This window comes from Panthera onca, chromosome A1 (genome assembly GCF_046562875.1).
Source record: "Panthera onca isolate mPanOnc1 chromosome A1, mPanOnc1 haplotype 2, whole genome shotgun sequence".
NCBI classification, from domain to species: domain Eukaryota; kingdom Metazoa; phylum Chordata; class Mammalia; order Carnivora; family Felidae; genus Panthera; species Panthera onca.
This window is the reverse complement of record NC_138339.1, coordinates 42,523,092-42,536,306: the sequence shown is the minus strand read 5'-3', so window position 1 is coordinate 42,536,306 and position 13,215 is coordinate 42,523,092. Positions and strand designations below refer to the sequence as shown.

General features: G+C 53.0%; 1 protein-coding gene across 2 annotated transcripts in view; it reads right to left on the bottom strand.

Annotated features, from left to right (window-relative positions):
* PPARGC1B (PPARG coactivator 1 beta) overlaps nt 1–13,215 on the bottom strand; it is a 112,406-nt gene that overhangs the window by 20,466 nt on the left and 78,725 nt on the right. For both annotated transcript variants that reach the window (XM_060634673.3, XM_060634674.3), the window contains exons 2-5: nt 12,137–12,310; nt 6,325–6,546; nt 2,893–3,009; nt 528–1,683 (exon numbers count right to left, since the gene is read on the bottom strand). In XM_060634673.3, coding sequence (XP_060490656.3) covers nt 528–1,683; nt 2,893–3,009; nt 6,325–6,546; nt 12,137–12,310 — 1,669 coding nt within the window. The remainder of the gene's footprint in view (nt 1–527; nt 1,684–2,892; nt 3,010–6,324; nt 6,547–12,136; nt 12,311–13,215) is intronic.

Sequence of the window (13,215 nt, the reverse complement as noted above, 5' to 3'; positions counted from 1 at the left end):
CGCCCCCCCCCACCCCACTTCTCTCTCTGCTCCTCCCCTGCTTGTGCTCTCACTGTCTCTCTCTCTCTCTCTCTCCCTCTCTCTCTCTCTCAAAAATAAATAAATACACTTAAAAAAAAATAAAATAAAATTTAACGTCATTATGGAGCTAGATTTATAGACTCACTCCTTTCGTCACACCATCACCCAGGACGTCTTCTTTAGAGCACTTAGCACCATTTGTAATTATCTTCCTTTTTTATTTACTTTGTGATTGCCTGTCTGCCCCACTGAAACAAAAGCCCCATGAGGGCAGGCATCTCGCTCCGTGTTCATTAAGTGGTGCCTGGCCCATGCGTGATGAAAAACTCAGAGATGTGTGGGTGATTTCTGAAGATCCGCCCAACTAGCCCATTGCACAGAAAGGGAAGTCGACAGCCGGAGAGGGGAAGGGACTTGCCCAACACAGGGCTCCTGGCTCCCAGCGCAGTGGGGTATGCCACACCCCATCCCTGCCCCCTCTCTTACAGACCACCAACTCCGACTACCTCTGGAAGGGAGCCGTGGGCAGCTGGGGTCCTCATCCGTGTCCCCACACCCACTCTCACAGGGGCTCTCCAGAGCCGGCATCTGGGGTCCCCGTGGGAGCTGCTGGTCTTGACCACTGTCCTCATCCGTGGGGCTGCCCAGCGCCCCCTCCATGTCGTAGGCCTCGGGAGCCAGGTGCAGTGAGGACAGAGCTCCTTGGGGCTCTGCAGGGACCAGAGACTCATCGGAGAATGTCAGCCAGGGGCCCAGCTCCGGGTTCAGTCTCCTGGAACGCCGCACGGGGCACACGGAACTCTCCGGCTTCCTCCCCAGCTTGGTCCACGGCAGGCCTCTGCCCGGCCTTTTCCGGCCCCATTCCTCCTCCTCCTCTTCCTCCTCTTTTTCTTCCTCCTCCTCCTCGTCCTCGTCCTCTTCCTCGTCCTCTTCCTCCTGCTGCTGCTGCAGCCTGGCCGACCGGCCGGCGCGTCCTTTCACCTCCAGCCGCAGCGGGCGCAGGCTGGGTCTGGGCCCTGTGCTCCTGGGAGAAGCTGTGATCCTCACCTCCTCCACGGGGGATGGGTGGCCAGGGGACGCCTGGCTGTCTTTGGGGGGCCTGGGCCTTGGCCGGGGCGTGAGGGAGGCATAGACAGGTGTGGCCAGGCGGTAGGGTTTGCTGACGTCACAGAGGACATCTTGAGCCAGAAGTTCCCTCAGGATGGAGAACTCAGCCCAGGAGGCTTTGGAAGGGTGCTGGGACCGAGGCTGGGGCTTGACCTGCTTGGAGGGGCTGCTGCAGGGCTGGGGGGCTGGCTCTGGGGCCTGTGGGGGCAGCTTCCTCTGGGGGAGGCAGTAGGTGTGCATGTAGCGAATGAGCTGCACCACGGCGTGCATGTCTTCCCGGGAAACCTGGGTGCCAGGACGCGCCCTGCCCGGTGCCGGGGAGTCCTGGGGCAAGGCTGGAGCCGGCTGGGGGCTCGGGCAGTCCTCACTGGGTTCCTCATCCTCCTTGGCTGGGAGCTGGGGGCTCAGAGCGGCTGGCGGCTGCAAGCCCCTGTCTGGGGAGCGGGCTTTAGTCTGGGGGCAGGACGGCACCGAAGTGAGGTGCCTATGCAGTTCCGTACAACTCCGGCTCTGAGACTGCACCGTGGGGACCTTCTTGTCTTGGGTGCCGTCCATCTAGAGACAGAGAGAGGCCAGAGTGAAGAGGGAGGCCCGCACTGCCCCCCTCCACTCTGCCCCCCTCCTGCAGCCACTGGCCAGGCCCAGCGCGGCACCTGGCAATGCTCAGGTGATAAGGAACAAAGGAGCGACCAGCCTCCTAAGAGGCCTCCCATCCATAGATTTCGCCCTCGTGGGTTCACTGACAAAGCCCTCCTCTGACCACCCGCTCCCCTGAGCTATACCCTTCGGTAATGGCACTTGGGCCTGGGAATAGGGATTCACTGTAAATGAGGGTGCCAGAGATCTCTCTGGGATAATGGGAATGTTCTAAAACTGAGCTGTGGTCATGGATGGGGCGCCTGGGTGGCTCAGTCGGTTAAGTGTCCGACTCTTGGTTTCAGCTCAGGTCATGATCTCATGGTTTATGAGTTCGAGCCCCACATCGGACTCTGTGCTGACAGCGTGGAGCCTGCTTGACGTTCTCTCTCTCCCTCTCTCAAAAAAATCAATCAATCCACCAACTTTGAACTGTGGTCATGGCTGCGCAACTCTGCAGATTTACTGAAAATAATCAAATTATACTTTAAAAATAGGTGCCTTTTATGATATTTAAGTGACACCTCCATAAAGCCGTTAAAAAAAAAAAATCCTGATTCTGCCCGAGGGCATGGGATTGTGTTCAAGAGCCCCCTGCAGGAGGGTCCAGGGACCAGAGGGGAAGGACGGAGTGTAGGCTTTGAGCAACAGGAATGCTAGGAGATCACCTATGAAATCGCTCTTTGAAAGTCTTGGAAGATGGAATCCAAGGAGGAAAAGGGATCTGCTTCACTCCTTGGTGTTTGCGACAGAGCTTTCGACTCTCAAAGGGCTTCCCCCAGAAGAAAGGCAAACACCTTCTTGTGGTCTCCACAACCTGCAAGGATCTCATGTTTCTGTGTATCACCCGTTAGAATCAGCCCGCTGAAAGCAGGCCACACCTTCCCAGTCCCCGCTCTAACCCAACGTATAACACGGTGCCTGAAACATTGAGGTGTATGAGAAAGTCCAGGGCTTTTTCCAGAACCCCAAACTGGAAAGTGCCCAGCACACCAGCTACAAGGGCTCTGTGAGGCACAAGGAGGAAAACCCCAAGTCGACTGAACTTGACACCCCCTGATATAGAGCTGAAGGTTATACCCCTCAAAGCCCACCTGGGGGCCTCGGGAGATTTGGGGGCAGAAATACCTTAACACAAGGCCGCTGACTCTTGGACCTGAGGCCTGCCTGGCGCCAGGTGGTCCCTTCCTTCTGGGTATCGGAGCTTGAGGACGGGTGGGACGTGGCGAGGAGGAGTTTCTGCAGCTGCAGGAAAAGCAGAGAGAGGAGCGGAGCTGGGGGTGAGCTCTGCGGGGGGACACGGAGAAGCATATCTTGGGGAGATGCCTGAGCCCAGAGCTAGCTTCTTGGGACTGAGCACGCCCTGAGCCTGGGTCATCACAGGACCACGGGAAGAGGGTATTTAATGACTGAGAATATGTTCCCAATGTACTAAGCACAGAAAGCAGACTGTCTAACAACAAAGACCCACACAAGTATCCCAACGAGATGTAAATCCTTCTCAGAGTTACTAACCCAAGAGGAAGATCTGTGACTTTGAGAAATCCAAACAGATCTTGGGTAATAATGTCTTCCCATTCTACTGTTAAAATATGACGTGTATACTTCATTGGGACGCTCCACATACACCTGTAGCACTCACACGCATGCACGCACACAATCTGGAAAGTCAGGCACCACAGTGATTCTTTGGTTCGGGATTCCAGCTGATTTCCCTTTTTGTTCTTTTTGCTTCCCCATACTGCTTTGGTAAAAATTAATTTCTTAAATTAAAAAATTATACTTGTGAATGGTGAAAAAAATATATATACCACAAATTCTATGGGGTAGACAACTGGAAACAGGAAGACCTCCTGCCCGATGTTCTCCTTCTTCCTTCCCAGAGGCAACTGATATTAACCAACTTCTTGTGACCCCATCACGAGGCGGAATTTAATCACACAAGAATATACGTACGTCCCAACTCCCAACACACCTGCTTATTTTTTTCACAAGTGGAAGCATGCTGGACTTAAGCTGGTCTGGCTTCTCTAATTTTTCTGTAAAAATTGCTGAGACTCTTACACTTCTGCACCCAGAGGGCAGGTGCACAGTGTATCCCAGCAGGAGAGCAGGGAGCTCAGCACACCTGCAAGTTCCACCAGGGATCCTATCGCAGTGAGACTGAGAACAAGTAGGGAAGCATGATGGGTTTTCACTATGGCACTGTTTCCTTGAGGGATATGGCCGCCCGCAGCCCCTACCCCGGCCAGGTCACCCCAGCAAGGAGTGCCAAAGGCTCAGGCACCAGAGAAAAGGCCATTCCACACTCCACCATGAGCTGGAGGGTTCCCACCACTCTACCTAGACCCCAAACCACGCAGGTCTGTGATTCTCTGACATGGACAGGAAAAGATTCTTGGGCTGGTGGGAAGGGGCCTGGTTCTGGCCCAGCTCAGCCCCGCTCACTATGAGACCTCAGTGAGTGAGTCCTTTCCCTCCCTAGGCCTTGGTTTCTCCATTGGCATAATGGGGGAAAACTACACTAAATGACTGGTTATTAACCTTTTTTGACTCAGGAGCCCCTCTAAGAATACAACCGAAGCTGCTGACCTCAGAAAACTGCAGGGACATGTAGAGGTTCATGGGTCCCGGTCAGTCCATTGGTGGACTCTTTGGGATCCATGGCTCCAGGTTAAGAACTGGGCATCTAGATAACTTCTCAGGGCCTTTCTGAACTCTGTCGGTATGCTGGAGTCTAGACGGTGAGTCTGTTTCCTGTGTGCCTAGCACAGTGCCTGAAACAGAGGTGCTCAGTAAACCTGTGTGGAATGAAGGCAGTCTGAGGTGTGGGAGGGGAAACTACCTGTGGCCAGCAGGGGCCGCTCTCTGCCTCCCTGGGGTTTGATCCCTCTCCAGAGCCCTCTGCACTGAGACTTCCTCTCGTTAGTACTAACGGGTCAAGCCAGAACTATTACTTAGATAGTATTTATTGAGCAACTTCTAAGTACCAGGCAGTGTTCTAAGTGCTTTACATGCATTATCTGCACTACTCCTCCTATCAGCCTTTGAGATAAGCACTATTATTTGACCCCACCTATGGACCAGGAAGCTGAGTCAGAGAGATTAGGTGTCTAAAGGACAGGAAAGCATTAACTAACCGGTGGGGCTGGGATTCAAACCCAGTCTGATTTCAGTCTGACAGGAAGCAGGACCCCTATCAGCAGAAGCCACAACGTGGGACTGAACATAGTCTTGTGCCCAGCATACAGCAGGTGCTTACTAAATGTTTCACACTGCTTTGGGGGAACTTGAAGACAGTGGGAAAGGAGGAAAGGGGTCCTGGACCAGGGGTCTGAATACCAACTTGCTGTGTGACCATGGGAGAGTCCCCTCCCTGCTCTGGGCCTCAGTTTCCCCATAGTTGTACTTGACGGTCACTACGGGCCTTTCTACTCAAACTCTCGACGACCTAAGACCCTCCCCAGCTCAACAGGCTCTGATTTTCCAGCTGAGTCTTGTCAGGCCCAGGAACCTCAGCGCCAAGGTGAGGAGCCCAAGATAGGTGAGCATAGCTGGGCTTCACACACCCCATGAAATCTCAGCCTGAGTTAGGGACAACTGCTTTCAGTAACTTGTGAGGTCTGGACTCCTTCGAGAAGGTGATAAAAGCTGAGACCTTCTCCCCGGAAAACTGCAATTTCATGTGCACATTCCCACATTCCGCGTATACTCTCACAGACGGCATTTAAATTTGCTGGCGGGGGGAGGGGGGGACGTCAACCGGTCCAAACTGTATGGAGGGCCATCTGGAAATATCTGTCTAAACTGAAAAATCAGGTATCTGTAGACCCAGAGATTCCATTTCTAGAAATTCATCCACTTGGACGTGGCAAAGGCCTGTACCGGGGCACTGACCGAAGCAGTATTAACAGTAAGAGCTGGAACTATGTCAGTTTCCACCAACTTGGGGACGAGTAAAGTAAGCGGTGGCACATCCTCACAAAAGAACATCAGGTAGCTAACAAAAAGTATGGAGCAGAGCCACCTGTGCTCATCTGAGTTTTCAAGACACCCAGTTCACTGAGAAAAGGTGCAGAGCAGCATATAACGTAGGCTCCCTTTTGTAGTAAAAAAAAAAAAAAAAGTGGAAGAGGAAAGTCACCAAACGGATAGGTAACCATGGTTACCTCCAGGAAAGGAGAAATGCAGTTGTGAGATGGGTAAGGAGGTTTTGCTTTTAACTCTCCACATCTCCTGCTTGAATTTTTACTGTGTATGCAGGTATAACCTTAAGGAAAACGTTTTCACACGTAATTTCAAGAGCTGACTAATCACAAAGGCCAATCCATAAAATGCCAAAGGACCTACGGGGTGCAAGTGGAGCCTCCATGGTTAGGCCAGCCGTACAGGTGGGAAAGGTGAGGCCCTGTCTAGGCTGCCCGCTGTGCACCCCTGTTGTCCGTGATGCACGGACACCCCTGCCGGATCGGGAGCTGGTTCCCCTGCACCCACCACCCCTGCAACCACACGCCATATCCCAGGCCACTGCCATCACTTCAGTTAGAAGCAGGTTCTCACCAGTGAGAGCTCGTCCACCTCAGGCGCTGGGGCCTGGGGCCTCTCCAGGGAGGGGCTGGGACTGGGGGGTGCAGATGAGGGGGCAGGCGAAACCGAAGTACAGGATGGTGCGTCTCCACCGTCCAGGGCCGGGAAGGCGGCCAGACCCACGTCATCTTCGGGGATGTCGTCCAGGGTCTTGGTGAGCGCTGCCAGGAGAGCTTCATTCTCGCTGTCGATTATCTGAAGTGAGGAGCACGGGTGGAGCAGAGAGGGACACAGTTAGCCAATGCCTTGGGCTCCGCACACGCAGCACCGTCACCCCCCTGCCAATCCCCTCCCATCCTTCCCCAGTCATCAGATGGCTCAGCGTTGCTGGGATAGCAGATGCCGAAGAAATATGTTATCGACTTCAGGAATCACAGAAGTTTGTGAGCAGGCAGCAGGTGATGCTGGAAGGAGCCTTGCCCTGGGAGCCCTGCTCCTAACTCTGCTGCTCATCAGTGTGCAACCTTGGGCACAGGGCTGTCCACCTGAGACACCTGGCCCCTTTACCAAGGACAGCAGCTCTACACCACAGCCTCCCGTATCCAACTCCTGGGATGCAGCCCCCAGCCCCTGAAGCTGATCTCTCTGCCTCTGAGAACAGCATCCACCACAGCGTCCCAGCCCCTCTGACTCTGGGGTCCAGGCAGGCAGTGGATACGCTGGAACCTTCAGGGTTGGCCATGACAATGACAACCACAGCATTAAGAAAACCACTACGATTGCCCAGAGGGTTTCCAGGCCTTGCTCACCGCTCAAGAGCGGTCAGGAGCTTGCGCTCTGGAGCTGGGGTTGAATCCCAGATCCCACACTTACCAGCTGTGGGTGCTTAGGCCAGAGTGAGGAACAGAAAGGCTTCGTGAACATTGCCTCAGGTAAACCTTATAATAACCTCTACCAGGGGAGCGCTACTCTAATCTCCATTTTGCAATTGGGGAAACTGAGGATCGTGGAGGTTGAACAAGGTGTCCAGGGTCACATAGCAGATCCGGGACAGAGGCAGGACTTCCACCATGACATACATGAGCCAAGACTCTTGCTTTTCTGATGTCTAAGATCTGTAATGACACGGGTCAGCATGGATGCTCCCAGACCACCCGCAGACACCAGCCCAGCGGCCCCCATGCCCAGAGGCCCTGGCGTGTGGCCATCACACTGCTTCTAGGTGAGCGAGGCACCTCGCTCGTTTAGTAAACCCTGGTTGCTGGGCCTGTTCTGGCAGGAGGCACATTCTGTCACATGATGCCCCCGCCAGCACTCGTTCCCATCCCAGGTCAGGCTGTTTATCCTTTCTTCAGGAAGTGCATCTGAAATATGCATCTCGTGACGGCCCTTTGGCTGCACTAAATCTGTTCCAGCCCTTGCAACTGGAGCAGCAGCTGAGTAACTCGAAGGGGGGACATGGGGAAAGAGAGAACAAGCGCATTTGTAATTTTTGGAACAGAGCTAAAATAAAAGAAAGGTCAAAAGGAGGTTTTCGTTGGGCCTGACCCAGGCCCTGGGGAGTGTGTGTGGGGGTGGGGGAAATGACACACAAGGGCAGATCCAGGCCCGTGGACTCTGGCTTGAGAATGTGATGGGGCTCACTCGACTGCTCCCCATGCCCCCCACCCGCTGCCACCACCCTCAGGCCAGAGCCCCCCGTATTCCCAGAGTGATCTGTCTAGCCCAGCAGGGAGTTCAGACCTTGCAACCGGGGACCCAATGACCACTCTTGGGGCTGACCACCTGGGGCTCTGCCACCATAGGGTGATTGTGGCCAAACAGCTTCTCTCTTCTAAGCCTTGCTGTTTTTCCTGCAAAATGGGAAGACATGATTCCTGCCCCCACCCCCACCCTAACTGTCTGCTTAGGAAGGCCGTGCTGGGAAGCAGTGCTAGAAATGCTCCCTAGGGCGCTCCCAAGCCTAGCTCAGCGCCTGGGGCAGGTGGCTCCCAGGCAGATCTACGGAGGAGAAGAATGACTGCACCAAACAATGACTTCTGGCCACAGGGCGAGACTCAGATCTTCGTCTCAAAGGAGAGATTCTAAGAAGGAAGTTATTCAGAAATGATGTCATCGGCACTGGATGGAGCGAGAGTTCCCTTTCTCACAGGGACAACGGCCAAATGTCCAGAGATACTATGAACTATCACAAATATCAGAGCTGGATCCCTCAGGGCTCCTGTAGTGATGACCAGAAATGTTAAACATGTGGCCCACATGCCCCGCCTCCCCCCATATCACTAACCAATTGTGGCCTTCGTTCCTTCCACACCAAAATCTTTCTTAACACGGCCCTCTAGGCAATGACTACCATTCCCCATTTCCTCCTGAGGAAACCTATTCGCTATTCATTTTGAGGGGGCAGGCAGGGAATGAAAGTCCAGGAAACAGACTTGTCAAGGTCACACAGCAAGTCAGAGCAGGGACGGGGGGGGGGGGGGGGGGGGGGGGGGGGCGTGTCAAGGACTCACTATCACTACGTGCCAGGGCACCGCGCAAAAATGAATACAACAAGGCAAAGACCTCAAGAAGCACCCAACAGGCTGGACGAAATCAAAATGAGTGACAAAAGGCCTCCTCCCCCTCCTCAGCCCTTCCTGGGCCGCTCCAGCTCCGGGAAAGGCCGTTCTGCCCGCAGCATCCGTCAGTGCTAAGGGTAATACATCACTGGGGGCCGTGCCACCCTCTCCTCTTCCCAGGCCCATTGGCCAGGCTCTCCCCACTCTGCTTGGAAGTAGAGTGCAAATTAATGGAGAGTTAATCAGCGGAGGAAAGGATATTAATAGACTCAGCCCCACCCCAGCCTTCCTGAGCAGCTCTCAAGCTAGAGGAAAAGGAGTCTTCAAGAAATCTGAGGGGAAAGTGCTTCACTTTGAAGGCCCAGGAGAGCCTGGAAGGAATGACACAGAACAGGATTTCTGTCACAAGGGCCACAGGACATTCAAAAATCCCCCCCCTGTCCAGGGGGCTCGACTAGGGTGCAGAAAACCCAGGGTATCAGTTTTTCCGCCTTTTTGTCCAGCAGTAGGCCCATATATTTCACCAGAGCCTAAAAGGACCTGGTGACCCTCTCCCCAGCAGATGAAGAATTACTGATGGAATCCACATCCCTTCTTTATTCCTTGCATGGGGAAACCAAGGCCCAGCCTCAGGGCCCAAGATCACGCAGCAAACTGATAAAACAACCAAATGCTTGCTTCCTCCAAAATTAATTAGTGATGGTTATGGCCCTGGCCCTAGGACTCTGGGAACACAGAAAAATGGAAGACACCATCTCTGCCCCCAACCCCCCTGCCGTTAACACTGTTACAGTGGCTTGTCCTCCACACTCCTTGTCTATTTCCATGGAAATGGCGCCATTTTACTGGAGGGAACACAACTCTGACACAGGAGCAGGGCTCTAGGATTCCCACTGGTCAAATGAGAAAACTGAGCTTGTGGCCGATGGAGAACCCACGATGCCAGCTTGAGGTTTTTGGAATGGGCCTCGCCCGGCCCTTGGCAGGAAAGAAAGTATCACAATCGGTTCATTCATTCAACACACGTGATCGAGTCCTTACAATGCACGAGGGCCCCAGAGACTAATCAGATGCTGTTTGTCCTCAAGGAGCTCAGAGTCTAAAGGACACATGGAGACACTAGCAGACATGTGCCCGCACAGGCGCACACAAGATGGGAGCCCAGGAGAGGAAGTAACTCACCGAGGGGGCGACATGAGAGCTGACATTGAAGGAATTACTCATCTGATCGGCATTTATTAAGCCCTGAGAAAGTGCCAGGCTCTGTGCAGCGTGCTAGAAATGCACGGTGCCATCGTGGCCCCCACGGTCATGGGATTTATGACGTGTGTGTGGCAGGGGGGTCAGGTGCTGATCACAGAATCACACCCATAGGGACGCATCGGTGGGCAGTGGGTGGAACTGGCCTGGGACTGGGAGAGCAGGCGGGGTGTGCAGACCATGACAGGGAGAGGGGCTGGGTGGGCAGAATTTGGCCAGAGCCCTATCTGTCTGTGAGGGTTTTCTGGCTTCCGTGCTGGGCTGGGAGCCCTGGGGCCACATCAGGCTCACTTGCATCCAAGACCATTTCATGCACACAGAGAGGCTTTTCCTGACCAGCCAGTCTTCAGATCCTTTCCTCACACCTGGCTCATTCCTTTCATGCCCATGTCACAATGACCACAGTTTCTGTGTTAACTGATCTGGGGTCAGTTTTCTCTCTACACTGTACACAGCACAGTGCCTGATGCACAGAAGGAGTTTCCATTTCTAGAAAGAAAGCTACAACACGCCGGGAGTCTATGAGATGGTGCTCGTGACATGCCAGCATGGCATTTGACACCCAGCACATTATTGTCGTTATTATTATTATATCGCCAGACAGGCATGAGGAGCTAGAGCCTCTCCCCCAAGTCTTTATAGGGGAGCATATTTCAAGGAAAGAATAATAAATCTGGATGTCCCCATCACTCCACTTCAACGTGGTCAATTTTATTAATTATGTATGTACGTATGTATTTTGAGAGAAAGAGAGAGAGAGCACGAACAGGGGAGGCATGGAGAAAGAGGGAGACAGAGAATCCCAAGCAGGTTCCACACTGTCAGTGCAGAGCCCGATGCGGGGCTCAAACTCTTGAACCGCGAGATCATGCCCTGAGCCAAAACCAAGAGTCGATAATTAACCGACTGAGCCACCCAGGCGCCCCAACAACACAATCTTATTTCACATATTACCCTCCAGGCCACACACCCACACACGCAAATGCATGCAGAACTCGTTTTATTTTGATGCAAATCCCAGACATCATTATTATTCCATATGAGAGGGCTTCTTAAAGGAAATGTCACCCATCATGTGGCCCGAGACTGGACACAGAGCACACAAGGAGAGAGGCATTGAAATGCACAGCAATTCTCAGCACTGCCTCTTTTTTTTTTTTTAACTTTTTAAATTTATTTTTGAGAGACAGAGAGAGAGAGATAGAGCATGAATAGGGAAGGGACACAGAGAGAGAGAGACACACACACAGAACTTGAAGCAGGCTCTAGGCTCTGAGCTGTCAGCACAGAGCCCAAGGCGGGGCTTGAACCATGAACTGTGAGATCATGACCGGAGCTGAAGTCGGATGGATGCTCAATAGACTGAGCCACCCAGGCGCCCCGCCTCTTTTTTTTAAAGAAGTCTCTAGGCTCCAATTGGAAAATGAAGATAACTGTACCTGGTCTAAGAGTTGTTAGGAGAATTAAATTAGTTAACACACAACAGGGGCAGTCCTGCCTCAGAGCAGTTGTTCAATACATGTGAGTCACCTCCATTATGGCATCGCCGTGGTTATCAAGCCCTGGCTCAGGAGGCAGGCAGACTGGGTTTGCATGTAGCTTAGCTTCTGACTAGGTAAATTGCCCTAGGCATGTGACTTAACTTCCCCAAGCCTCAGTTTCCTCATCTATAAAATGGGTTCAGAATCACACCTGCCTCACAGGGTAGGGATGAGAATTCAGTGAGATACTATAGGAAAGGGAGGTCATGAAACCACCCAGGCCCACAGAGCGGCTCATTTCTGACTGGGCGGCACAGCAAGAGCGGCTCTTCCCAGCCCTCACCGTCCAGAGGTGATAACAGGCTCGGCAAGGGGATGAGAACTGCCCAAGATCAAGGGCAGATCCAGGACGAGAGGCAGGGTCCCAAGAGCTTTGGTGGGAGATGAGACTTCTTTGCACGAGCAAGTGCAAAAGAAGGTGGTGCAGGGCAGAGCCAGGCCTTCAGGAGTAGAGGGAGTCACCGCGAGGCTCGGAGAACGTACCTGGAAAAGCTCTGAGTCGTCGGGGCTGTACTGGCTGGGTTCAGTCTCGGAGCTCTCCGGGCACCACTGCAGCTCTCCGAAGCAGGTGGCTGAGTCAAAGTCGCTGGCATCCAGCTGGGAGAGGTCAAGCTCGGGAAAGTCAGCGCAGAGTTGCTCCTCCCCGGACCCCCCACCCTGAGGAGACAGGAAGGAAGGAAGCGAGTCAGAGCTGGATCCAAGCACAGACCCTCTTGCTCATGGTGCTGCCAGCCTGGGCCTCGGGCAGCCCTTGGCCAAGGCCTGATTTTGCCATGAGACCAAGAAATGTGAAGGTAGGCCCCGACACTCTTGCAGCTGTTGAAAGTACCAGGAACCAAGCCAGGCCCTGGCAATACAAATCCTGCCCGCTGCTCTCTCCCCTCCTCCTTTGCACTCCTACACATCCCTCAACGCCTCTTTCCCATAGCACCTCCTTCCTCTTACCAAAACCGTTGCGTGCAAAACTTCATTAGAAGCTGCAAACAGAGACTCATTTGCATTACTGTCCCCAGCTGAAAGGGGTTTCTGGGATGCGATATTAATAATGAAACAAAAAACAGCAGTAATAATGGCTGGCATTATTGAGTGATTACAATATTCTGGAGAAATACTCAGCCACAGTCTCAGGGATTTTACAGGTGGATGTGTGTCATGTCTAAGATGTGGAAGACTGCTCATCCGTGCACAACAGGGAAACAAAACTATCATCACCTGTAGCATGGAACTGTTGAAAAGAACGAGGCAGACCTACACGCTCTCCAAGACACGTTAAATAGAAATGAAAACTAAATCATAGAAACTAAAAATCTAAAACTAAAACTAAATCATGAAAACTAAATCATAGAGTATAGCAGATCGAATATTAGCCCATAAAGAGAAAAATCGAACGACGCAATTCTTTCCGTACAATAGTGCATATGCAAATATACCGGAAAAGGTCTCCAAGGCTAAAAGCCACCTGACAGTGGTGGGTTGGGTAGAAGGGAGGCAGGGAGGACTGTGGCGACAGCACTGACTGAACCAGCGTTTCTCAACGTGTGGTCCCAGGACCGGCAGTGTCG